At 36.3% G+C, this 26419-nt stretch overlaps 4 protein-coding genes across 6 annotated transcripts; 3 read left to right on the top strand and 1 right to left on the bottom strand.

Annotated features, from left to right (window-relative positions):
- Positions 1–367: 367 nt before the first annotated feature.
- LOC147550797 (GroES-like zinc-binding alcohol dehydrogenase family protein) lies at positions 368–5618 on the top strand. Its single transcript, XM_086669629.1, has 7 exons — positions 368–1857; positions 2467–2694; positions 3007–3080; positions 3871–4030; positions 4222–4341; positions 4468–4576; positions 5090–5618. The coding sequence occupies exons 1-7, from the start codon at positions 1618–1620 to the stop codon at positions 5269–5271; spliced, it is 1113 nt and encodes a 370-aa protein (XP_086525755.1). The 5' UTR covers positions 368–1617; the 3' UTR covers positions 5272–5618.
- LOC147550796 (uncharacterized) lies at positions 5428–9680 on the top strand. The gene is made up of 4 exons (XM_086668498.1): positions 5428–5482; positions 6974–7051; positions 8393–8475; positions 9035–9680. The coding sequence occupies exons 1-4, from the start codon at positions 5428–5430 to the stop codon at positions 9578–9580; spliced, it is 762 nt and encodes a 253-aa protein (XP_086524624.1). The 3' UTR covers positions 9581–9680.
- A 1590-nt stretch (positions 9681–11270) lies between these two features.
- On the top strand, positions 11271–20078 carry LOC147550795 (uncharacterized). The gene is made up of 14 exons (XM_086665292.1): positions 11271–12100; positions 13169–13330; positions 14533–14598; positions 14799–14942; positions 15145–15258; positions 15616–15717; positions 15826–16011; positions 16605–16694; positions 16766–16900; positions 17202–17324; positions 17620–17705; positions 17784–18396; positions 18468–18545; positions 18633–20078. The coding sequence occupies exons 1-14, from the start codon at positions 11786–11788 to the stop codon at positions 19683–19685; spliced, it is 3267 nt and encodes a 1088-aa protein (XP_086521418.1). The 5' UTR covers positions 11271–11785; the 3' UTR covers positions 19686–20078.
- Positions 20079–22750, bottom strand: LOC147550794 (NAC domain-containing protein 73-like). 3 transcript variants are annotated; one of them, XM_086665295.1, is made up of 4 exons: positions 22569–22750; positions 21780–22032; positions 21430–21619; positions 20079–21104 (listed from the first exon to the last, which is right to left on the bottom strand). In XM_086665295.1, exons 2-4 carry the CDS (start codon positions 21984–21986, stop codon positions 20557–20559), a joined length of 945 nt encoding a protein of 314 aa, XP_086521421.1. In that variant the 5' UTR covers positions 21987–22032; positions 22569–22750; the 3' UTR covers positions 20079–20556. The 3 variants fall into 3 exon arrangements, with proteins under 3 accessions (XP_086521421.1, XP_086521420.1, XP_086521419.1); XM_086665294.1 differs by lacking the exon at positions 22569–22750 and adding an exon at positions 22133–22513; XM_086665293.1 differs by lacking the exon at positions 22569–22750 and adding an exon at positions 22133–22438 and having other exon boundaries at positions 21780–22056.
- Between the last annotated feature and the right edge of the window lie 3669 nt (positions 22751–26419).

Genomic DNA, 26419 nt, shown 5'->3' with positions numbered 1-26419 from the left:
TCACAATTTATAACGGTATGTTTTCAAAATTTGTTTTACTCAAAAGACTTAGAACAAATCTAATAGAGGCTTCAAATGAGAAGGTCACATCGCATTTGGGGAGTCTCTAAAATTTAAAGAGCGTTTTGGATTCCTAATCTGATGGAGACCATCAAGATGGGACTCACGGCCGAACTAGTTAGAGGGCCTCATGGCCGAGTCCATTAGGGTTAAAGTTTAGGAGTTTCCATGTTTTAGTATTTCCTACTAAGTCTAGGTTTAGAAGTTTCTATATTTGAGTATCTTTGATATTTAAGAATCCTAATTTGAGTCTATCTAGAAGTTTTTAAGTTCCTATAAAAGGAAGTCAGGTCTGTCCTTGTTATTCAGATCAGAGAATATTATCAATCGAGTTTATTATTAATCAGGTTTATCGTTTTGTTCTTTACTTTATCAGTTTATTTACGTATTTTATCAGTTTATTTACGTATTTTATCATTGTTATAATGGTGGATTCCATTACTTTTACGCTTCCGCAACAATCTACATCAGCTGGTATTCAGAGCTTTAAGAATCTGGGAACAGATAATTTTTTTTTAAATACTTCTCATCTTGAATGTTGGAATAATCTTCCGCGTTTAGGTTGGGATCCTTTTAGAGATGCACAACAACTCTATGTTGATCGAAAAGATCAAAACAAAATTAATGTCGATTCCAAAATTCCTATGTTTGATTATCAATATCATATAGATTTTTGGATTCAACAGATGGAAGATTGGTTTATAAACCAAGAAGTCCATGACGAAGATAAGGTTTTTGATCATCGAACAACACTTGCCTAAAAGAGTCTATGAAAAATTCAACGAGATGCAATGGAGACTCATTGATCAAGGAAAAAAATTCGTCGACGATTGGACTACATTGAAAAGCATCTTTAGGTATGTTTTTCTTCCTTTAGATGAATATTTTTCATATGTGGAGACAAAGATTGAATCCAGTAGACAGTTCTCGAATGTTACTGCGGTCACCGTGTTCGATGGTATTGAAGAAGTTCTTGACAAAAAAAATAAAATTTTCTCAATGACGGAGGAACAAGAAGAACAAAGTGAATTATCCTCTTTTAGCTTGAAAAGGCCAGTTCATTCTAGTTTAGATTTGATTAAGCCATATTCGAGTTTCGTTTATAAGCAACACGAAGATGAACGTGGGAAGATCGTTCAAGTGAAGAAATTCAAGGTTGATTTTTCCATAAAATATTATGTGGTGTTTGTGGTCTTCTTCATCAAATTAAAAGAATGACCCGTCGGATGACTGATTCGACAATAAGGAAATCAAAACAATTCGTGTCAAGCTGTTGATCACAAAATAGTTTTAGTGCCGAAGTTTGTCAACCGTCGGATTATTCAAGATTAAAGAATCGGCAATCTGAACAACAATAATCAAGGTGCAACCGCGAAATTTGAGATTAGCCACGTCTTCCCTCCACTTAATGACTTCTTCTTCTTCTTCTTCGACGAATTAGGGTTTCTTCATGATTCAAATCCTTATCCCTTGCTTCTGTTCAGTAACTTGAAAGATTGTTTATCTAATCATTTGACGAATTTTGAAACGAGTAATTGGAAACAATTAGGTAAAAAAATGACTGTTTGGAGATTATTTAGTTTGTCGAGATCAGCTAAAATGAGAGATAATCATTTTCATTCAGTAAGAAAACTAGGGTTTAGGAGTATTGTCACCAATTGCAGAGCTGTTATTTTGCCTCGATTTGGTGGTCCTGAAGTTCTTGAAATTCGTCATGACGCCCAAGTTCCCGATCTGAAGCCTCATGAAGTTCTTGTTCGTACTCGAGCTGTTTCTGTCAATCCTCTTGACACACGCGTTAGTCTTCTTTCTCTTTCTGATTTGTTTTCGTTTGAAATTTGGCTATTGTTAGTGTTCTTATCTGTGTACTTGTTATTGAAGTGAAAATTGCAATCTGAAATTTTTGAATTTATTAGGGAAATTGGATGTATTTTAGTTCATGTTAGGGTTCTGATGATTTTGATGGAGAATTTGATTAAAAATGAGTTAAACAGGACAATTTAGAAGATTATGAGAAAAATTATGAATAGCTTCAATGATGGTCGTGAAACATTTACTACTACAATTTCATTCCTAGTATAAATTGAAGCATATAGAATTGAGATGCTGCTATTTCTGCTAAGTATGTATCTAAAGTTGGGATTTAGGGTTTATATTGCTAGGAGAGTATGTAGAGTTGATATCTCACTCAGAAATGAGTTCTCGAAAACAAGTTTTGCGATTATACGAGCTGCTAGCGAATTCAATTTGATTCTCATTGGAAAAGAAAAGCGAAGATTTTTGAGAAGTATGAATTATTTAGTATGAAAGGCCTTTTCTCAGTGTACAAATTTACAATGGCAACGTAATTTGTACGTCAGACACAATTAAATTTTATTTGAATGCGTTGATTCTTGAATCCTTCAGATGCGATCTGGTTATGGTCGTTCAATATTTGAACCGTTGCTTCCGCTGATACTGGGACGGGATATTAGTGGTGAAGTTGCAGCTATTGGAAGTTCAGTTCGGTCATTGACGGTTGGGCAAGATGTATTTGGGGCATTACATCCAACTGCTGTGCGAGGAACTTATACTGATTATGCCGTTCTTGCAGAAGATGAACTTACACCGAAGCCACCTTCACTTAGTCACGTGGTAAGACCTCACTGTCACATTGATTTTAGTGTAAGAACCTGCTGTGACATGAATTGTGTTTCACAGTTTACTTTCTCTATATGGGCAAGCTTTTGATTGCATTGTATCCAAATGATATTTTAGGATGGAATGATGGATACTTCATCTAGATTATAGAAGAAAGAAAAGAAGATTGATCGAGTCTAGCATGAAAGTTATGTTTCTTACGAATAAATTATTTTATCCTTGCTATACAAATGTAGTGTCCTATTCAAGTCAATGTAGGTTTGTTACATATGATGAACAGTTTGATTGTTTGATTCGATAATGCAGGAGGCAAGTGCCATTCCTTTTGCTGCACTGACAGCTTGGCGAGCTTTAAGAAGTACTGCTCGGATAGCGGAGGGGTATGTCCAAATCTATACTCCATTTTAAACTTAGGTTTCTGTGTCGGAGGGTATGGAAAATTACTGAAAAACTCTCATGATGAACTAGAACAAAGATATCCTGAACAAGAAATCCAGCATGTAGCTTCCTAGCCTCGGAGCTTAATTTCTTGCATATCAAAATCCAAAAGATGATAACTAAGATGAATAATGTCCCAAATGAAAGTATACTATAGGCATTAATGAGGAGTCAGTGAATCATTTGTAACTTGTAATATAGAGATGACAAATACTTGTCGTGGAACAAAGTTTATACGTTATATCCTCGATTCCTTTAAAAGATTATCTTTCGCAACATACCAATCCAGCCTTTGATGTTCTCTTTGTCCTTGTATATATTAAAGAACACCATCTTACTTTCTTAACATGGATACTATTTCACTTCACTTGTTCTTTTTCTTCCAAGTACTACAATTCGTCTTCATGCTTTTGATGTACCTCTTGTTCAAATGTTATGCATGTCTTATTGAGATGATACTTGATGATTGTGGTTTCCTGATTTCTTTTTCATTTTCTCTTTTGATGAGGTAAAAGGTCATTGTACTGCACAATGGTAAATCCATGACTTAGAAAGACATATTTTGTTTAGTTTGATGTCCTTCGTAGACTGTATATTTTCTTTTCATGCCTTCCACCAGTTGCTGCAAATAAGTTACAGAAGTAGCTTTTGCGGGAATTCTTGTTTCGGCATATGTTCTACTTTTACCTTATGACTGACTATTCCATTTATGATTCCGATGTCATTACATAGAGAACGGGTACTGGTAATTGGTGGGGGAGGAGCTGTAGGCCTATCTGCTATCCAGCTTGCTGTAGCTGCAGGTTGCCATGTATCAACTACTTGTGAAGACCAAACCATGGATCAAGTTCTTGCAGCTGGCGCAGAACAAGCTATTGATTATACTAGAGAGGTAATTGAAGACCGAGCAAATCATCCATATCACTTAATTTCTTCTTTACTTGCTGTTTGAATAGCTTTTATATTGAACCTTATGTTACTCAAAATATTTGTAGTTACCCTCCTTAGAGTATTTTATGCATATTTGAGAATTTGGAGTATTGGCTCTATCCAGCAAACTAATTCTTTTGTTTTTATAATCAGGATATTGAACTAGCAATTAAGGGAAAGTTCGATGCTGTTCTAGACACAATTGGTATCCCAGAAACAGAAAGAGTAGGTACCAACATTCTAAAGAAAGGTGGACACTATATGACACTGCAGGTGAATGACTAGAGTTTGTTTGAATTTTGTATTATGAGAAATTGTACATGTCTCTATATATTTAGCTTTTCATAATTTTGTCGATCTATATTTATGTTTGTGATATTATCCTTTTTATTATTGTAGGGAGAAGCAGCATCTATATCTGATAGTTATGGAATAGCAGTTGGGGTTCCCCTATCTACAGCCATTTTATTGAAGAAACAAATAAAATACCGATACTCCCACGGAATAGGTATTGGAATGTAAAGTGTTATTATTATTATTAATCAAGGTTTGATCATATATTCGTTACTGAGAAGACAATTATTTCATAAATTCGAAACTGAGGGCCATATCAGAGTTTTTAGTTTTGTCACCACTACCTTATAGTAACGAAACATTACCAGTGGATGTATTCCAGGATGCCCATAAAGTATGTACTATGTATGTAAGCAGGAAACGGATATTGTGTGTACCAAACAGGTAATTGGGTTTTTATCAGTCCTTTCAGTGGGAAGCTAGTTACTAAGAATTGCTATCCCATCCTACTATTGTACAAAGGGCTATCTCGTTTCACTAGTTGGCTAGGGCTAACCAGAGGAGACCTAGCTGTCCACCGACTTGCCATTCATATAGGATATACAATAACCGAGCTTTTCTTGAAATAATGATAACTCGTGTGATGATTTCAATCTTGGTGGGTTTTTTTACTTGGATAAAAGCAGATATTAATTCTCAATCTTGATCTTAATTTTTTATGTTGCAGAATACTGGTGGACATACATGAGAGCCGATTCCGAGGGACTGGATGAGATCCGAAGACTAACAGAAGCTGGTAAGCTAAAGATACGGGTAGATAAGACGTTTCCGATCACCCAAGTGAGGGAAGCACATGTGGCAAAAGACAAGAGGTTGATTCCTGGTAAGGTTGTACTGGAAGTGGACTGAATCAAAATCCAGTTTACCAACTCTTGCCTCTTTTCTGTTTCCTGTGTTTTGTTATAACCATCATCCTAGGGTTGCTTTTACGCGAGCCAAACCAGCTCCAGCGGAAATCAGTTCTGGTCTGGGATATATAATTGTAGCCAAGAAATCGACAAAATAATGTATCTGGTCCTGACATCGGTCATTGGTTCTGCTCTAGTCTTGCGAGTCCCAGGTACCACTTGTAGCACTTTCTCTATGCAAATGTACTTGTGTTATCGTTCTGTAAGAAACTCTTCCATTCTCGTATTTCAGGGTTATTTATACGAACAATTTGAAATGGTTAATTATCAACGATGCATTTACTTTCACATTGTGAGAATAGTACCACATAAGAAAAGGAACTGAGTTCGGTGCAAGCCCGATTCTATTCCTACCCGAATTCTTTTTCTAAGATAAACAGAGAAGTAAAAGTCATTGGTCAAACATTCAACACCTATTCAAAGTTCAAATTCATGACTTATTTTGTCTAGTTTCTTCATCTTCTATTATAGCTTTCTGCATTAATGGTTATTGCTCATGATATGAAGATGTGGGGAAAGTGAAAAAGACATGAAACCCAACATTATTTGCGTACTTGAATTTGTATATTGTTGGTTGATTAATTCAACCTAGCAATCTTCGCCACTTGGTTGATAGCGATCGGATTATGTGATCTAAGGATGACATATTACTTTTGATTCAACATTTTTTTTTTTTTTGTTGAAACAACTTTTGATTCAACATTATCCATAGAAAATCTATCCATGTCAGATAGTTTTTTAGTGAAAAATGTAATGGGTGCATCAAATCTAGTATATGTTAAATCTCTTGAAAAATATTAATAATGAAATGGATGCTTGTTTAGGGCAACCTCGTCTTCTAAAATATCATTTTTCCTTACTTTGGGTTAGATCTACGTTGTTTAATGTATATACGGAGACATAAGCATGAATAGACCACTGCAGAAGCAAATCGTACATTTTTTTGAAGATTATATTATTCTAATGCGTGAACATTGAAGTCAATTCGAGCAGTGAATTTGGATCATAATTAAGTAGTTTTTGTAGCTATGAATTTGTAAAAAAAATTTTAGAAATTTAACATTTTTAGTAAATTTACAAGGCCGCGGATTTGGGGAATAAAGAAAATTCTCTGGGGAATAAAGACTTTTCTTAAAACTAGTCAAATAAGATTGACTTTTTATGTTTCTTTTTATTGCTAAGGGGCTTCTAATTTTAGAAGATGATATAAAAAAGGCTCCTCCATCTCATCACCTCTCTCTGCCACCTCATCTTCTCGACACCTCATCATCTTCTCCGGCGAAAGTCGCCGGCCGGCTAATTTTCCAGCCGGCGACCTTCAAACATAAAAATTTTTTTCTCTCTCTAAATTTTTTTTTTTTTTCTCTCTCTCTCTCTAGATCTAGAGAGAGAGAGAGAGAAGGTCTGTTCTCACGAACAGACCTGAATGGTCTGTTCGTGAGAATCAAATTGATTGAATTCAGATTCTTCAACTGAAGGAACAAAAGATTTCACTTGTTCATTCATCATAATCATCTTTCCTGATCTCGACCGCCAAGGCACAGGTGAAGGAAGAACAAAATTACCCTTAAATTTCTCATCCAAATGAACAAAACCCTAATCCCCATTTTCTCCATTAACATTTCTATCAACATTACTACCAGAAACAGAACTACTAAAGAAACTAGAAGATCCAAATAATTCCTCTTCTTTATTAGCTTCAACAACATCTGGATCTGAAATTTGAGATCTTAAACTTCTAACAGGCAAAACTAAGGGTTTAACACTAACATTATTTAAACTGAAATTTCTCTCTTCAGAAAAAGCAGAGTTTTGACCTGCAACTAAGGGTTTAACACTAACATTATTTAAACTAAGGGTTTCTCACGAACAAACCTTCTCTCTCTCTAGATCTGTCATCTGTTCTAGAGAGAGAGAGAGAAAAAGGAAAAAAGAAAAAAATAAATTTTAGAGAGAGAGAGGAGAGAGAATTTTTTTTTTTTTTTTTTTTATGTTTGAAGGTCGTCGACCGGCGACTTTCGCCGGAGAAGATGATGAGGTGTCGAGAAGATGAAGTGGCAGAGAGAACAGATGAGATGGAAGAGAACTTTCAAAAATATGTATTCTGTATTTTCCATAAAAATTTATTCCCCGGAGAATTTTCAAAAAAATCTGAATTCCCTCGAGAATTTATTCCCCGGAGAATTTTCTTTATTCCCCAAAGCCGCGGCCATTTACAAAGACCTTTTTTGGGATATATTTTTCAGTTGGTGAGGTAATCCGACATTCCGACCCACAAGCTTCATTATCTCACCTAAATGACGTTATTAAACTTTAATTAACTTGTGATTATTATAATTTGTTAACTTAAGACAAACTATTTTTATAAAGTTAAGTGCAAGACAAGGTAAGAAGATAAGACGTTCACATTATTATGTGTTCACTCACTATACGTGTAATTCTTTCAACAAAAAAAAAAATATTATATGCATAATTTACAGAAGACGGGTACTGTATTTTTTTTTTTTTTACGTATTCGTTACATATAACACTGTTGTCGGCTGGATTTGAGTTTTGGACCTATTCTTCATCAAGTAATCAATATCTTGCACCAGTTAGATGAGGGTGACCCCAATTCGATTAGGTCAAAAGTCTGATTTTGGATTATATGCACAACTGTCAATAACACAACCACATTCCTACCAATTTTTAGGACTGTTCTAGAATTCTTGGTTTTATTCCTTAGGAGTTTCATTTTCATATCTCTGCGCTCATTAATCTCCCTACAGATTTCAATGGTATACGAGTTTTATTACATTTTATATCACAGACTATAGAAGAGACTATCTATTTACCTGTCTGGAGGGGAAAACCCCGGAAACACTTATATTGTAATAGTCTCACATTTCCCCCAGAGGGAGTCCAGAGTCTAGACTTTGGTATATGTGTTCCCTCAAGATTAGTAAGTGTCTTGATGGGATCGTGGAGAATTCGTTAGAAACAATATCCTGTACCCTTGTACGTGGCTGTGGGTAACAAAAGCGTGATAACATTGATAATTGCTAAAGCTTGGGGTTTCACAGATGGTATTGGAGCCGAGGGCGGTTTGTCGCTCAAATTCAGGGATTGTATTAGCTCAAGCTTATTAAGAGTCGAAGCTTCTTGGGTGAGTTCGTGGAATCTTTACCAAAACCACCTGTTTCTGGAAATCGATTTGGGTTTAAAAATTATAATTTTGGTTGCTACATCGTCTGTCTCTCATGTGAAACCATTTTTACACGCTCCCTCACGCGCAATGTTCTTTTAGGCTAGTATGTATTATTTGTTCAGGCCACAAAAACACTCCTATAACTTTTAAGCTTATCACCTAGTATGTGCCTAGATCTGATACTATGCTAAGTTTGCGGTTTTATACCTTAGTCAAAAGAGATAGTCCTCCAAAAAGAAGTGAGAATCACAGAATGGAAGAAATGGACTCCAGAGGAAAAACATGGTACGCGTAATATGGACGTAGAAAAAGTAAGCTCTGATGAGAGAGAGAGAGAGAGAGAGAGTATCAAATGTCAGCAATGACCAATTGTGACGCGTAAAATGCGTAACCACATCGTTGACGCTCCCACTCTCCTACTTATATACCCACCAAAATCCTATTCATTCCCATCTCTCTCTCTCTCTCTCTCTCTCTCTCTCTCTCTATATATATATATATCAATTCCTTCAAGTAGCTCAAAACCAATACTCATCTCTCTTTCTCTCTCTGTTCTAGATCACAAAGAAGGATGCAACAAGCACTTTCTTACCGGACATGGTTACCAGACCCACCAATTGCACCCAAACCCGAACCAAGCGATCCGCCTTCCGCAACCACCGATGAACTCAACCCTAGAGATAAAAACACAAGCAATTTGATGATGGTGAAGAGTTTGGTAATGGAGAACGCAGTTGTTGTATTTGGAAGACATGGGTGTTGTATGTCTCATGTTGTTAAACGTTTACTTCTAGCCTTGGGTGTTAACCCGGCCATTTACGAGGTCAAAAGTGACAAAGACGAAGTTCTATTGATCGATGAATTGACTAAACTCACCACCGCCGGTGATGAGGGTGGTGGTGGTGGTGGTGGCGGGGACGGTGGAAGTAATGGTAATAGGCTTCAACTTCCGTTGGTGTATATAGGAGGAAAGTTATTTGGAGGACTAGATCAAGTAATGAGTGCTCATATTTCAGGTCATTTGACACCCTTACTTAAAAAAGCAGGGGCTTTATGGCTATAAAATAACTTCATTTCTCATCAATGTTCATCACTGTCTTTTCCACCTTTTTCCTTAATTTTCATTTTCTTTAATTGTATCTTGTGAATAGTCTTTTTAAAGTTATGGGGTTATCTAACTAGACCTTCAAAACAAAATAATTTGTTGCTTCTTACCGGAAAAATAATAATAATATGAAGCTTAATCCAATCACATCCGAAGTTTTGTATGCTCTCTTTCGAGCAATTTGATGTAGATCATAACTTGTTCTATTGTTCATTTTTTTTGGGTATTTCGTAATCGGCGATAAAGGTGTTTGTAGATTTTGAGAATTAATTAAGCCAACTTTTCTTGAAAAATATACTTTTGTTCTTTAATTTTTTTTCTTGAGTAAATTTGACAGAATTGCAAATTTGAGAAAGCTTAATTTTGAAGTGTAGAAGTGAATGGTAGTTGAGGGGGTTGTGCCATAAAAAAAACTTAAGAAGGCTATACCTTTTTTATGAAAAATAATGGATCCAAATTTGACACAAGACTTGTGAAATATATAAATCTTGGGCGATTTTTTTCTTGAGAGATAGTTTTGTAGAAGAGTTAAACTCAGAATTACCTTCATCAAAAAAAAAACTCAGAATTAAATTAACAATATGTCAAAGTAGGGGTAGCCGAACTGACAAATCAAATCTCGTCCTATTAGACCCGATATTTCCACTTGAAAACGCTCAAATTTCATTTACAATATTTTATGGAGTATATTTTTTTTACTATCTACGGAGATTTGAGCTCTTAACCTTTTTCACATGATTTAAATTACTAACTACTAAACTGTAACTTAAATCATCTTATTCGTGTAAAATATACTCAATTAATATTGCAAAAATGACATAAAATCCACAATGAGACTCTTGACTACATGGGAGCTCAAAGATACTGTTTTGGCTACTTTGGATAGGGTCACCCCTAGTTCCATGTAAAGAGAACGTAGAAAAGATCAATGTATGGAAGACGAGACGGGGAAGTGGCCATTGAGAGGGATCTAGAGATTAGGTAAAATCATCTCCCCATGAGAAATTTTCACAAAGATTAATGGTTTCACAAGCTCTGTTAAATTCACCAATCTTTGAAGGAGCTTTACAAGAAAATGTCTTTTTTCTCCAAGGAAGTCCATAGGCACTTCCGAGGCGATTCTTATTGGGTAAGTTATAAAGGCAGTTCACAAAGCCAACTCATGGTAAAAAGGCAAAATACCACCATTTGATGAAGGGAAAAAGGGGGGTTGTGGGAGAGCAACAAGCCTTGTGATGCTAGGCAGAACGATGAAGCGTTGCATTCTGACGACAGTCTAGTAGCTGGAAGCATCACTAGCTTATCTTTCAACCCGAGTAGCAAGGGCACATGCAATCCTGTGTGAATCACAAGGGCCACATTGCAAAGCTAAATACTCCTAGGTCATTGGTAGCAAAGTAGTATCGTAAAGGAAGAGAAAAGAATTCATCCACATCAGAGAGTGAAATAGAACATGAAACTGTAAGCTCCCTATCAGAAGGAGAAGACCATGAATCTGACACCGTGTCTATTAAAGAATGAGTTGGCGACTCACAGGCAGTGGCTTCATTAAGTGACCTCTCACCAAAATAGATGAGCAAAACCAACAACATATTGCCCTTGACATCTCTCGCTCTCTCGCTCTCTCTCTCTCTCTCCATCCAACTACACATATCTCTCTAACTTTTTCGTCTCTCTCACTCTCAATCCGTGGATCTCTCTCTCCGCTTCGCGATCTACATCTATCTATCTCTAACTATGTTTCTCTCTTGTCTCTCTTTATCTCTCAATCTCACTCACTCGATCGAGTGTTGGGTTATCTTTTCCCTTTTTTTTTTGTTTTTTAATGGTCGGTTTAACAAAGACTTGTTCTATGTTTCAAGACAAATGGAAGAGGAACGAGGAGTGGAGTTTGTAAAACTCATAGTGCCCCTATGTCTTCCCTTCTTATATTGCCAACAAATCCCATACACCAAAACTCCAACGCCAAGTCCCCAAGCTTTTATTTAAGTCCCCCATTTTTTAAATCCTCACTCTCCTTTCCTCGTCTTCTTCATTTTCACACTCCTAGAGAGAGAAAGTTCCTACGAAAAAATACAGCGAAAACCGAACGCCGACAACCAGAACCAATTTCTACATTCTAGAGAGAGAAAGAGAAGTAGCAAGGTTAACAGAAATAGAATAATGATCGGAAAACTTTTTGGTAGAGGCTCTTCCTCTAAAGATGACGATACCAATATGGATACATCTCCTCAATCTTATTCTAATAATCAAACCCTAAATTTATCTCCTTTACCTTCTTCATCATTATCTTCTTCTACTGTCTTTGCAACTGGTACAGGACCTGCTAGACCATTACGTCTTGTTTATTGTGATGAGAAAGGAAAGTTTAAGATGGATCCTGAAGCTGTTTCTGTTCTTCAGCTTGTTAAAGGACCTATTGGTGTTGTTTCTGTTTGTGGTCGTGCTCGTCAAGGCAAGAGCTTTATACTCAATCAGGTATCACTTTCTCTCTCATTAAGTTTTTATTACTTTATTCTAGGGTTTCGGTTTTCTTATCAAACTTGGGTAATGAAAAGGTTTGGTTTTTGATTTTCTAGTTTGCTCAAATTAGGATTTTTTTGGATATAACATCTTGGGAAAGGTTAGTCTGAGGTAAGAACCCTAGGTTAGGGTTAACATCGATTTGATTGAATGCCTAAATTGACTGAAATGAGAAATCCGATTAATGAACTTTAAGGCTTTGAAAGACGCTACCTGGTATTGTGTTATTAGGATTTGAAATTGAGTTAACTAGATGCTTAAGCAATTAGGAAGTTGAAACTGGCTATCATGCTTCTCCTTACATATGAACAATGGAAAAGTGGAGGGTTAAATTGTAGAATATGGAAGCAATCTGGAGATCATCTTTTTTTATGGTGATTTATCATTTTCCAGTTCTATACATTTTCTTTGACAGGACCGAACTTAACTGATTTTGAAACTCTTCATAAAGCTTAAGGTTTGGTTTAGACCATCTCCAGTGCAACACTCAAACTCTAAAACTTGGATATGCTCTTAGTATGCTGAAACTAAGAAGTTAAAAAAAAAAAAACTATGAAGCTTTATGCTCTCTCTCCCCATTGGCTTAAGAAAGTCCTGGGGGTAGTTAGTTGAGTAGTTTCTTATTAGATGTTTCTGTGCAAGTATTATAAGTTCCAACTCACTACTTGTATAGCATTTTTAGTTTTTTAGGGTTATTTACATTTCGGTAGTCATGAAAATCAAGTATAAACATTTCTTTAAGGTACCATGAGCTTGTCCTGTATTTTTTTATAATAAAAAAAATACAGATAGTGCCAATGTTATGTCTTGATATATTATATGTTGCTCTAAGGGCCTAATTATCTGAGTCGTCATAGTTGCAAATGTTGTTAGAATCGTATTGCTGGTGCAGTGCTACTAGCTGTTAGAATGTGTATTGCACTATTGCTTCCTTATTCTGATATTGTCTTTGCAAATAAAAGATTTTTTATTTTTTTGGAATTCTAGCTTCATTAACGATTTTTTCAATGTTTGGGACTGTAGCTTCTTGGGAGGAGTAGTGGCTTCCAAGTTGCTTCAACACACAAGCCATGCACTAAAGGGCTTTGGATGTGGAGTGCACCGATAAAAAGAACTGCTCTTGATGGAACAGAGTACAATCTCTTACTTTTGGATAGTGAAGGAATTGACGCTTACGATCAAACGGTTAGTTTCTATTCTAAACTGTGACACTTTTAAGTCTTTTGTTTGTTATTAGGAGAATTCATTGGGGCTTGGCCCAAGTTTACTTCTTAAAAACCCAAATGATGAAACTAACTCTTTAGCACCAACCTCTATTCCTCTGTACCCTTAAACAGACCCATTCTCCTAAATAATCAAACAAGCCACTAACCCAATTTAGAAGATAAAATAGTGAGTAGTGTATAACTATTTTATGAAAACAAGTAATGATATAAATATTTCATATAGGCGTTTGTATATATTTAAGTAATGTATAATACCATGATCACATTGCATATCGACCAAACTAAGTCCATATTAAATATCTTCCTTGTATTCACTTTCTCTGGCTGTCCTCGTTCTGCTATGAAGTTAAATGGGCCCATAGGCTTAATGCAATTGACGAGAAGGAAAATTTTCTTATGTTATATGCTGCTTCCGATTTCTTGTCTTGTCTTTGAGACATTAAATATGGAAGGTTTGGCTTTCATGTGTATGACTAAGTGACTAACAAGCTAAAGCTCTGCTTTATATACTCTGAATATTTTTTGAAGTTAAGATTTGGAGAACTTGTTGTGGTTTACACTCTACACATTTTAAAAAGTACAAAAAATAATCCTATTACTTATTTCGTAAGCTTAAGCATAGTTCAAATTCCACCAAATCTTTACGAATAGGCGCACTCCTTGACTGCCTAAAACAGTGTTATCTGAATTTTGGATTTTGGGTGATTCATAATTTCATATCATATCAAGAGGAGGTTTTGTTGGAAATGTTAAAATATGGATCACAGCCATCAAAAGCCAAAATCAACAATCTGATTGTTACAATATGGATCGTGGTTTCTGAGTGACACACTTCTGCATTCATCTATCTAATATCATTGAATACCTTAATCACGAACATAATGCTCATGCAATGGGAACTAGTTTTCTCTCTAAGGACTGACATTTGTTTTGCTTGGTACTACCTAATAGTGACCCTGTGGCGTGGATATACTACATATTAATTAGATATGGTTTCAATGTTCTTAGAAGTAGTTTTCTGTTGCGGGGTTTGATAAAATATACAGTCGTTTTAATATGTCTTCTTTCGTATGACTAGTTTGGTCATGCATTTACTGTTGAACCTTGTTATTCTCTGTTCTTGTTATGATATGTTCTCTAATTGTTATCTTATGCTGACAGGGAACATACAGTACACAGATATTCTCGCTGGCTGTCTTGTTATCTAGCATGTTTATCTACAACCAGGTTTGGGCAACTCATGCTGATACTGCTAATGTTCATTCTGTAAACTTTGAAACGCTGGTAGTGGGTTCACTTAGAATCATTGAAACATTCGTTGGTACTTGTGTATTCTTTTGAGCCTTTTAGTGTCGTGGTAATCACTTAATCCTTTATCCAGTATCAAGATATTCTTTGCTAATAATTAGTTTTTTTTTTTTACTCAGATGGGTGGTATAGATGAATCTGCACTTGACCGTCTATCCCTTGTGACCGAGATGACTAAACATATTCGTGTTAGAGCCTCCGGTGGAAGGAGTTCTGCGTCTGAGCTTGGGCAGTTCTCTCCAATTTTTGTCTGGCTTTTGAGGGTATCTGGTTTATACATTTTGTCCTTCCTTTCTTTTAGGTCACAAGCTATATTTGTTTTTTTTAAATCTCAATTGTCAACATGGCAGTTCTGCATTTTCACCTCTATAAGCTGGGTTACCAATTTTGAATTTTATGAGCTTGACATATTACACATGCATTATTTGGTTGACAACTGATAACATGTCAATTTTCCGCTTGCAGGATTTCTATTTGGATTTGGTCGAGGATAATAGGAAGATTACACCACGAGATTATCTAGAGATAGCCTTGAGACCAATGCAAGGTGGGGCAAAAGATATTGCTTCCAAAAATGAGGTATTAGCCAGGACCTTGTAATTGTTAACTCTGGAGAAATATGTAGACTAGTTCCTTTCCCATTTTCTTCTCTTGAGAAGCTATTCTATGTGATTAAAATTCTTGTCATGCATTTGGTATCCTGTTTGTAATCATGAAGTATAGATATACTTGGGTATTCATGGAGTTTTATTTGTGAACGTGAAACCCTTGCGCTCTCTTAGCAAAACCACAAACTCTTATGTAGATTGTAGAGTACTTGGACATTTAGTTATTTTTTGCCAAAACACCTATCTATACTGTGATAGTTTTGTTGTTTAAATGTTACTCTTCAATGCAACTGGGCGGCTTATTTTATTGAAAAATAATGGTAAACAGATCAGAGAGTCCATTCGAGCTCTTTTCCCAGATCGTGAATGCTTCACATTAGTGCGTCCTTTGAACAGCGAGAATGCTCTACAACGACTTGATCAAATCTCTGTGAGTTTCGTGATTTTTTATAATATTGTTGTGTATAAAGTTGCGAGTTCCTTTTATGAGATATTCTTTTTCCTATTGATCAATTGAAGGTTTTATTTTTGTATGCAGTTGGACAAATTACGGCCTGAATTCAGAGCTGGCTTGGACGCATTCACGAAGTTTGTTTTTGAAAGAACTAGGCCCAAACAAGTAGGGGCTACAGTAATGACAGGTCCCATCCTCGCTGGTATCACCCAATCATTTCTTGACGCTCTTAATAATGGTGCTGTTCCGACAATATCTTCTTCATGGCAGGTTAGATGGCTTAGATTCTCCTATATGCTATTCCATGCAGGTTCTTACTACATGTTGTTTATTTTTCTAAGGGTTGATGTTTATTGATTAAACTTGAAGTCTTAATTGCTGAACTATGATTCACAATTAGTTGGAGATCTTGAGTAATTGAAAATATTGAATTATAAAAATATTTCATCTAGTTTGGAAACAACTTATTTTCCCTAAGAGCATGAACTTTTGTGTTTTAATGGCATTAGCATGAGACATAATCTGCGCACCATTTAAACGAGTAACAAAACTGAAACATAATAGTATTTAGATGGATAAATATCGCCCGTAATAAAACTGAATAAATATTAGTAAAGTACATATAAAACGTAGATTTTGATTTAGTCAGTAGAAATGGTTTCTTATTATTTATGGTATTTTCATCTGAAAAAGCTGATTATTATTATTATTATGAAGATTTGTCCGGGGTCTGGGCATCTTTTATGACTGAAAATGAAATTGAAAATTGTAGTCTATTACAACCTGCTACGAATCAATGGTAAGATACGAAGAGTCCTATTTATTCCAAATTCTAATGTGAACGCGGTAATCATTTCTTGCAGAGTGTTGAGGAAGCAGAATGTAGGAGGGCATATGATGTAGCTTCAGAAGTATACATGTCATCTTTTGACCGCTCAAAGCCTGCTGAGGAAGTAAGCTTCACTTACATGGCTACAATAAGTTCTTGATAATTAATATTGTTTACTAAAACTAAGTTCTGTAGGCTACCTTGAGAGAAGCACACGAGGAAGCTGTTCAAAAGTCACTTGCTTCATTTAATGCTTCTGCTGTGGGTGCTGGTTCAGTGAAACAGAAGTATGACAAGCTTCTCCAAACTTTCTTCAGAAAGGCTTTTGAGGTAACATTTGTTCCCTCTTTCTTTTATCTTAGTCTTACCATATATTAGATACCTGCTATTTCACAACAAAGAAATCATTTGCGTGCTTGGTTTTCTTGAGGTGTCAAACTCGGTACATTCCTACTTCCTAGTCTCCGAAGTCCGAAGTGCATAAGGAGTATCCTGTAACTGCAATCTGTGTTTCTCATAATTTTGTAGTGCTGTTAGCTATTCTTTTTGGTGCCGTCTGGTAATGGCTCCGATACAACATCAAAATGCAGAAATGTATTTTTAAATCACTGATCAGTGACCACTAATGCAGGACTACAAAAGGCATGCTTTCATGGAGGCAGAGTTGAGATGTTCAAACACTATACAAAGCATGGAAAAGAAGTTGCGAGTAGCTTGTCAGGTTCCTGATGCTAAAATTGATCATGTCCTGAAAGTAAGTCATCTAGTGCCGCATCATTTTATTTGACATGTATATCTCTCAACTAATGTCACAGTTACAACAAATATATCTTTTTGCTTTATTTTTTGAAATATATATTATTTAATGTAGCTGTGTAGGTATATGAAGTGACATACTCATTCTGTTCATGTTTCATAGTCCTAAATTTGATATCTGTAATCAATTTATTTGTAATTTGTTAATTGTCTCTTAGACCAATATCTTAGGTAGTCTGTCAATTTCTTTTTTCAGTTAAATATTTACCATGTATTTACTTTATCAAATTCAGGTTCTTGAGGGTTTGGTAGAGGAGTATGAAAAGTCATCCCATGGCCCAGGAAAATGGCAGAAGCTTGCCAACTTCTTACAACAGAGGTTTGTCTCATGATTTACTATTGTAAATTTGATATTATAGATCTCAACTTCTCCATCCTGATATAACCAAATTTTCAGCTTGGAGGGTCCAGTACTTGATCTTGTCAAGAAACAAATAGATAAAATTGGATCAGAAAAGAGTGCTCTCGTGTTGAAATGTCGTTCGATTGAAGACAAGATGGGATTGCTGAACAAGCAACTAGAAGCAAGTGAGAAGAATAAAACAGAATATCTGAGGCGTTACGAAGATGCTATCAATGACAAGAAGACTCTCGCAGATGACTATATGAGCCGTATAACTAATTTGCAGAGCAAATGTAGTTCACTAGAGGAGAGGTGTTTGACCTTATCAAAAGCTCAAGATTCTACCAGACAAGATTCGGTTGAATGGAAAAGAAAGTACGAACAGATATCTACAAGGCTGAAAGCTGAAGAAGAACAAGCCAATGCCGAAATAGCGACTCTCAAGTCCAGGGCCAGTGCTTCTGAAGCTATGCTAGCTGCTGCTCGCGAACAGGCCCAGTCTGCTCAGGAGGAAGCAGAGGAGTGGAAGCATAAGTTCAACCTCGCTGGTCTGGAGACAAAAGCTGCTTTAGAGAAGGCAGCAACAGCACAGGAACGCACAAACAAACAGGCTCAACTAAGAGAAGATGCTCTTCGGGCTGAATTCTCTGCCGATTTGGCTGAAAAGGTAGGATATCGTCATTTTCCCCTAAAGCAGATAAGTCAAAATGATGTATTAATTTATAAAATTAACCACAGGATGAGGAAATCAAGGACAAGGTAGCAAAGATCGAATATGCTGAACATCGGTTAACCACACTGACCTTGGAGTTGAAGGTGAATTTCTGTCTATAACACATTTTATGTTTATCATAAAAATCTATGTCATGGTAAGATGATATGTTTTTTCACATCTATTCACAGGCTGCAGAATCAAAATTGAACAGCTATGTTTTGGAATCGTCAACTTTGAAGCTTCAAATCAAAGAGCTGATTGAGAAACTGGAATATGCAAAGGAGACAGCTCAATCATTTGAAAGAGAGGCCAGGATACTGGAGCAAGAGAAAACACATCTAGAGGAGAAGTATCATTCTGAGTTTAAAAGGTTGGAGGAAATTGAGGAAAGGTGTAAAGTTGCTGAAAAGGAAGCAAGGAAAGCAACTGAAATGGCTGATAAAGCAAGAGCAGAAGCAGTCATTGCTCAGAAGGAAAAGAATGAAGTACACAGATTGGCAATGGATAGATTGGCACATATTGAAAGAGCTGAGAGGCAGATTGAGAACCTAGAGAGAGTTAAAGCTAACTTGACTGAGGAAGTCGAAAGGGTTCGTGTTGCTGAAATGGATGCCGTCTCCAAAGTTACTCAACTAGAAGCCAGGGTCGAAGAGAGAGAAAGAGAAATTGAGACACTACTCAAATCTAACAATGAACAGAGGGTGGATACTGTACATGTGCTCGAAAATCTACTTGAGACTGAACGAGCTGCCCGAGCACAGGCAAACAGCAGAGCAGAAGCTCTATCTCTGCAGCTACAATCTACTCAAGGTAAATTGGATTCACTACAACAGGAGTTAACGTCGGTCCGTTTGAATGAAACTGCACTAGACAGCAAACTGAGAACCGCTTCACACGGGAAACGCTTAAGATCAGAAAACTACGATGTCGGAATGGAATCTGTCCAAGATATGGAAGTCGATAACAAGATAAGTAGAGGAAAAAAGAGGACAAAGAGCACAACAAGCCCTCCCAAACATATGCACGCTGAGGACGGAGGTTCAGTTTACAGGGGTGATGAGGACGATCGCCAGAGTCAGCAAACTGATCATGATGGTTTGGAGGACTATACAAAGTTAACTGTGGTAAAACTAAAGCAGGAGCTGACTAAACATGGTTTTGGGGCCGATTTGCTTCAGTTGAAGAATCCCAACAAAAAGGATATCCTCACCCTGTATGAGAAACTTGTTCTCAAGAAGTAGTAGTTCCTGCCTTGTTAACTTGTGGTTTGTATATTATGCACCTGTAATCTACCGAGCATTAGCGAATACATTCGGCTTTTACCACTTCTTAACAAAAGAACCGAATTAGTACTTTGACTGGTTAACTTGATATATTCAACAACTGACGTTATATATGGCAATCATCTCGAGCTGATCAGGTGATGCAATTGTTTGATTTGTTAGACAACTTCAGAATTGCTGAAATTGATGTTCTTTTTAGTCTAGTTTATTTTTATCAGGTAATGCATCTTTTTATCAGCTCTCTGTCCTATTAGTTGTACCTTAGTCTTCTTTCTTCCTTTTCTTAGGGTTTTGATTTCGTTTGTTCCGACAGATTTACGTGTTTGATAATACAATTTGGGTTTATGATCATTTTTCTTCTGAATCACTACAGGAATTGTTGGTATCTTTTACTATTCTTACTTATAACTTCAATAACAAAATAGTATGCAAGAACTACATTGCTAACTTCTTCAGGAGCAACCAGCTGCAGCGTGTGTTCATCAATCATCCAAACTTCGAAAGTGATTTCATCATCAAGAAGAATGGAGAAGATAAAGAGTAAGTAGAATCATGTTACAGTAAGTTGCCAACAACCCTTGGCTCAAGTGGTAAGAGGTAAGTCTTCCAACTTAGAGGTCAAGGGTTCGAGGCACACGCTTACCAATTCAAAAAAAAAAAAAAATCTTACAGTGTTTCTACAGTTTTAAAATCAATCTTTCTGCAATTGTAAGTGAGGATGTTAAGACTTAAAAATTATTAGCTAATCTAATCCTTTATTACATAACAAAATGATCAGGCCTTCTACCTTTTCTGCATATTCTCTGTAAAACTGTCTTGCTATCTGATCTTAATGAAGATATGAAGACCCATCGGCATGAACGACCAAATTAGGTATAAGATGGGGTGGTGGGTTATCTCTATCTCGCCTACCTTCTTGATCGTAAGGAATGAAAGATGATTGATTGTAGATTTCCATAATACCCTGTTTATTTTGATGATCGCTTTTCAATTTCTTCTTAGGGAGGAGTAGGTCGTTTTCGACACTTAGGGTTGCTGAATTACTACATTGTCTAGGTTGTGTTTGATAGAAGACCTTAGAGAGAACTAATTCTCCATCTTTTTCTTCTTCATTACTGCCAAAGTGGTATTGATGCATAACCCAGTTTGTTTTTTCAGGTTTTCTTTGCTTCCCATAGTTTGTATAGAGAACTAGTATTTTCTTGTATCCTTTAATCTTCCCATCAACAAAAACTGGTCTTGTTTTGCCAGTTTTATGCCATCTTGTCTCGCTTCCATCATCGTCGGTGTGGACTTTCCTTCTTTTCCTCGTTCCTGTTGTATACGCCTTTGAAGGTCGATGAAAAAAGTGACGAATCAAGCCGTCTTTGCTTACTCCTTCGCCCATGTAAATAGTCTTATATTAAACAAATATTCATCAAAACAAGAAAGAGGCAAAAGTCCATGAGAAACAAGTAATCTTTTCTCTAGCCAGAAAGTTAAAAGGTGGTGGTTGTCTGTAACTAGTTTTGATTATCGTTCGACTCAAGTTGATCCAAAGTTAGTCAAATCAGTTATTCAGGCAAATCTACATCAAAAGTGGGACCGAAAAAAAATCTTGAAATCTGACTCGAGTTGATTTAGACCTCGAATAAGATTTTAGATCTGATTTGGAAAAAAACAAACACCCTGCAGAGTCATATTGGCATAATAACTAACTCACCTGGTAGTTTTTCAGGATGAGTATAACAAATTCCATTCTCTCCCTGGAGGGTAGGAATGAATTCATCAATGAGAGGATGAAGCTTTTGAATGTCACTTTGAATTTTGCCTTCCAAATGCTCAAGTATCTCCTGGTCTGTTGGATCAAATTTCACTCCTGCTGGTAACCCAGGCAAATCATGAATTCTTGCCTGTAATCATCCAATAGTACCATCTTCATTCAAAACCCATAACATCTTCATTCAAAACCCATAACCAGTATGAATAAGAGAGGAGAGAGAGAGAGAGAGAGAGAGAGAGAGAGAGAGAGAGAGAGAGAGAGAGAGAGAGAGAGAGAGAGAGAGAGGGTACCTGTTCTTGGAATTGAATCTTGTAACCACAAGATGGACAAATTTTGGTCTGATTATTTCCTTGAGATTTTACATTGACATCCACTACTACCAAGGGTGTCGTAGAAGAGGACGAGCTCTTTCTTCTGGTGCCGAACTCCTCCTCGTCTTCATTGGTGTGGCGGTTGCACAATGTCTTGGTTTCTTGTGTCATCTTCTTACTCAGCATCCGAGACTCCACAGGGAGAAACCCTTTTCTCTAGTTTCCTCAAGTACTTGAAAAATACACACAAGAGTAGCTAAAACTGAGATACTAAAAGAGAATAAAATAAGGAGAAGAAGAGAAAAGCAAATCTTGTTTCATATAAAGCATACAATGTTTAATTCTTCCAACCCTCTACTTGTTCTTGTGGTTTAGTAAGGTATTGAATTCCCTTCTTCACTTTTTCTTCTTTTCAATACTCTATGATTTGAATATTTGAATCCTACCTCCTACCTCTTATTAGAGAGAGAGAGAGAGAGAGAGAGAGAGAGAGATCGAGAGACAGAAACCTTGTGAGAACTTTATACATTTCCTAAAGAAGTATAATAGGTTGCCTGGACATGAAGATTGTGAACTCTAACATTAAATTACATAAGGATTGAGGTATATACTAGAAGAAACTATTCCATTAAATTATAACTAAGCATTTAGATATCTACTTGGTTCTAAAATTGAAATAAAAGGGTATTGTTGGTATAAAAAAACTCAAGTTGGCACTATGTATTGAAAAATTCTAATTTAAAGAAGGTAGAAAAGAGAAGGTCTCACAAATGGGTTGAGTGGAAATGAGGCAACCTTCTCTATCTCCCTTATTGTATTGTTGAAGGCTAAAGACGTTTCACCTCCCAAAACCTTCCATTTTTAGAGAGAGAAAGATGATATACATATAGAGAGAGAGAGAGAGAGAGAGAGGTGGTAGCTTGCATAGATGTGTTTGTTTCTTGTTCAACGTGAAAAGTCCACGTGAAGAAACGGATTTGTATATTGTTGGGTATAAATTTTGAGAATTTTCATTTCCCATTGTCTATATTAAAGTCCCTTGGAAGATACTCTAGGGTGACTTTGTACCTCAAAATTAGAACACCATTTCTCTCATTATATTCATATTTATCTATATATAGTAATTTAGGTATATATATATATATATATGTACATGTACGTATTAGTAAAGACGCCGTCAGACTATTTATAATGATAGACTTTTGATTTTCCGGACGTCAAAATAATCCAATTTCAATACCATTTGAGTGGTTGGAATACCCTATCCCTCAACCTTATAGAAATAAAATGATTCAAAACGATAGGCATTGGAATAAGTTGACATTGATCTGGCGTATAGCCATGTATGAAAGTAAATTGAAAATTCAAAACCGTTCGAGTCAAAATTCATGTGTGTACGTATTCGACATTGTATTAGCTTTGACTGGTCAATGTCAGTGGTCGAACACATTGACTAACTTCTTGGACAAGCAATAGAGAGAAGTTATATGAAGGTAGCCCTTAATCCAACTTGTCCTACTTTATGGCGGTTTTTGAAGGAAGACCCGATTCCAGAACCAGCCCGTGTCTGGTAGCTGCCGTCTTTTTTCTTTTTTTGATGAATAGGCTTTTGCCTAACTTATTAATTAATTTCAGAGGTTACAAGATTGAGTTTATCTAACTCAAAATCAGTTACATTACTAGAATCAGGGAAATTCCCTATCCACCTCTTATTTAATCTATTATCGAAAGCAAAATCTGCAAGATTATGAGCCACTTGATTGGCTTGTCTTGGACAATGTTGGAATCTGATAGTCTGAATATCTATTGCTTCTTCTTGTACATGTGATATCACATTTCTGATCTTCCACGGTACTTGGTCTAAATCTGATGTACAAGCTTGTATCACTGTGATTGAATCACTCTCAATAATCAAACTATCTGTACGAGTAGTAACCGCCAATCGAACCCCAAGGAGAATTGCTTCTGCCTCAACTTCAAGAGGTCCATTCGAATTAATAGTTCTTGTGTCCGCGGCCTGATATACTCCCATATAAATTCTTTGGACTGCAGCAATTGATCCCGATCCATTTTTATATGACCCATCTACATTTATTTTCATTGTCTCACCATTCGGAGGTTTCCAGGAGATTTGTAGATTAATGTCTGCACCGTCTCGGATAATTTCTTGTTTCTCAAAAGCGTCATACAGTGATTTCGCTTCAAGAATAATCTGATCAATACTCGGAGCCTTGTTTTCGAAAACCTTCTTATTCATTGCTTTCCAGATAAACCACATAATATATATTCCTAGCTTCGTACCCTCAACATCAATGTGATTCTGTACCCAGTCTGCTAAAATTTTCTTGATCGAAGTGTCATTATCAAAACGCATACCAAGAGGGGATTTGAACCATACCTGTTTCGTAAATTGACACTTTATAAATAGGTGTTCTGTGTCTTCTTCCTCTTCTTCACATAATGGGCATAGCTTTGAAACACCTTGAGTAAATCGCAGTGCCTTAACCTTCGTGGGGAGTGCATTTTGAAGCAATCGCCAAATAAAGTAGTGAACCCTTGGCAGTAGATGCAATTTCTTCCAAAATCTGCTCAACTTCACAGATTCAAGATCCTCATTAATAGCCGATTCTGACGGACGAGTGTTTTTCAAAGACCGGTATAGTGATTTCGATGTAAATTTCCCTTTCTCTGAATGGATCAATATAATTTCATCCTGCATGTGAGGTCTTCCTAATCCTAATTGGATTTTAAGTATCTCTCTTGCCGAAATATCATCAAATAAGGATCGGATTAAGTTCTCTCTCCACCGATGTTCATCATCTATCAATTCACACACCATTCTAACATTTGTTGTGTTGCATGGAAACTCAGATTTACTAGGTTTAAAACCTCGTAATGTTGCTACCCATGGGTCCTCCCATATATTTATAGATCTGCCATCACCAACTGTATAACACAACCCACTTGCCACTAAATCTCTTACTTCTAACATGCTCTTCCAGGTAGATGTTACTGAAGTTTTATTGATATGAGTCCAAAAGCTGTTTTGTTTTAGATATTTTGCCTTAAGAAGCCTTACCCAAAGTGCAGTAGGTTCATTATGAAACCTCTAGACCAGTTTTCCCACAAGAGCTTTATTTACTAATTCCATATCACGGATTCCTAATCCACCTTGCTTAATGCTTTTCTGCAACTTTTTCCAACTCAAATAATATTGTTTTCTTGTACTAGTATCATGTCCCCACCAAAAGTTTCTCTGATATTTCTCTACATCAGATAATACTTTTTTTGGAGCTATATTAGTAGATAAGAAATAAATGGGAAGTGATGCCAATTAATTTTTCAACAATATGGTGCGCCCGGCATATGATAGTGTACTCCTCTTCCACCCCGCTAATTTATTTGATATTTTCTGAGTAAGAAAATCATATGACGAACATCTATATTTGGATTTCAATAGAAAATTTCCTAGATATTTGTCTTCAATATCCATTTCCTTAACACCCAGTTCTTCCATTATATTCACTTTTCTAATCAATGGGCAGCTTTTGCTGAACAGTATAGAAGATTTATTAAAATTTATTAACTTACCTGAAAAGTTTGCATAATCTTCTAATAGCACTTTGAGTTGTTCTATGTTTCTTTCTGAAGCATTCCCAAAGAAGAAAAGATCATATGCGAACATTAAGTGGCTTACACTTGGTGCAGATCTGTTTACCGCCAATCCACTATACAACCCTGCATTTTCGGCTTGAACTACCAATCTTGTTAGGCATTCCGAACATAATATGAATAAATACGGACTAAGCGGACATCCTTGCCGAAGTCCCCTTTCACTGTTAAAATTCCCCTTAGGGACTCCATTTCGTAAAATTGAGTACGACGTAGTTGTAATGCAGTTCATAATTAAAGAATGAGTATTTCCTGCAAACCCGAATCTACGCAACACCTCACTTAGAAAATTCCAATTAACTCTATCATAAGCTTTAGACATATCCACTTTCAAAGCAAATGCACTAAACTTAATAGAAGTATGTTTAAGAAAGTGAATCATCTCTTGGGCTACTATTATGTTATCTGTGATTTGCCTACCTGGCACAAAGGCATTCTGGACCCGTGAAACCAAATTCTCTAGAAGTGGATTGAGTCTCTTAGTAATGATTTTTGCTATGATTCTGTATAGTACGTTACACAGAGCTATTGGTCGGAAATGCACTGGATTTTGTGGTGCTGAAATCTTTGGAATAAGAGCTATATGAGTATGATTCAATTTAGTGGGTAATACGCCAGTTTGAAAGATTTTACCGATCTGCTCCGTGACTTCATCTCCAATAAATTCCCAACATCTTTTATAGAACATTGCCGAAAATCCATCTGGTCCAGGAGCTTTACATGATTTCATCCCCTTCAAAATACTCTAAATCTCCTCTTTTGATGGTGTTACACTTAATAACCGATTTTGTTCTTCTGAAAGTGGAGATGCCGTTAACTCTAAGCTTTGAGGAATTTCCACAATTTGCTCCTCTCGCGAAGCCCTGAAAAAATGGTCAATAAAGCGGTTAGTAATTTCACCTGGGTCAGCCGTCCAGGTATGATCCTCCTTTCTTATAGCAAGAATG

The sequence above is a fragment of the Eschscholzia californica genome, unplaced genomic scaffold (assembly GCF_041429995.1).
Source record: "Eschscholzia californica isolate CP2 unplaced genomic scaffold, dmEscCali1.0.p SCAF_3, whole genome shotgun sequence".
In the NCBI taxonomy this organism is placed as follows: domain Eukaryota; kingdom Viridiplantae; phylum Streptophyta; class Magnoliopsida; order Ranunculales; family Papaveraceae; genus Eschscholzia; species Eschscholzia californica.
Note: the sequence above shows the minus strand (reverse complement) of the source record. Positions and strands in the feature narration are given on the sequence as shown.

Coding starts and splice junctions, on each gene's coding strand:
- LOC147550797 (XM_086669629.1), top strand. CDS start 1,618: ATGACTGTTTGGAGATTATTTAGTTTGTCGAGATCAGCTAAAATGAGA. Junction 3,081..3,870: donor ACTGCTCGGATAGCGGAGGG/GTATGTCCAAAT, acceptor GTCATTACATAG/AGAACGGGTACTGGTAATTG. Junction 4,577..5,089: donor CCGATACTCCCACGGAATAG/GTATTGGAATGT, acceptor TTTATGTTGCAG/AATACTGGTGGACATACATG.
- LOC147550794 (XM_086665295.1), bottom strand. CDS start 21,986: ATGCTGAGTAAGAAGATGACACAAGAAACCAAGACATTGTGCAACCGC. Junction 21,620..21,779: donor AGATTCAATTCCAAGAACAG/GTACCCTCTCTC, acceptor GGATGATTACAG/GCAAGAATTCATGATTTGCC. Junction 21,105..21,429: donor TCATCCTGAAAAACTACCAG/GTGAGTTAGTTA, acceptor ACATGGGCGAAG/GAGTAAGCAAAGACGGCTTG.
- LOC147550796 (XM_086668498.1), top strand. CDS start 5,428: ATGTATCTGGTCCTGACATCGGTCATTGGTTCTGCTCTAGTCTTGCGA. Junction 7,052..8,392: donor AACAACATCTGGATCTGAAA/TTTGAGATCTTA, acceptor GGGGTTTCACAG/ATGGTATTGGAGCCGAGGGC. Junction 8,476..9,034: donor TAAGAGTCGAAGCTTCTTGG/GTGAGTTCGTGG, acceptor TCCTTCAAGTAG/CTCAAAACCAATACTCATCT.
- LOC147550795 (XM_086665292.1), top strand. CDS start 11,786: ATGATCGGAAAACTTTTTGGTAGAGGCTCTTCCTCTAAAGATGACGAT. Junction 12,101..13,168: donor AGAGCTTTATACTCAATCAG/GTATCACTTTCT, acceptor TTGGGACTGTAG/CTTCTTGGGAGGAGTAGTGG. Junction 15,718..15,825: donor AACGACTTGATCAAATCTCT/GTGAGTTTCGTG, acceptor TTTTGTATGCAG/TTGGACAAATTACGGCCTGA.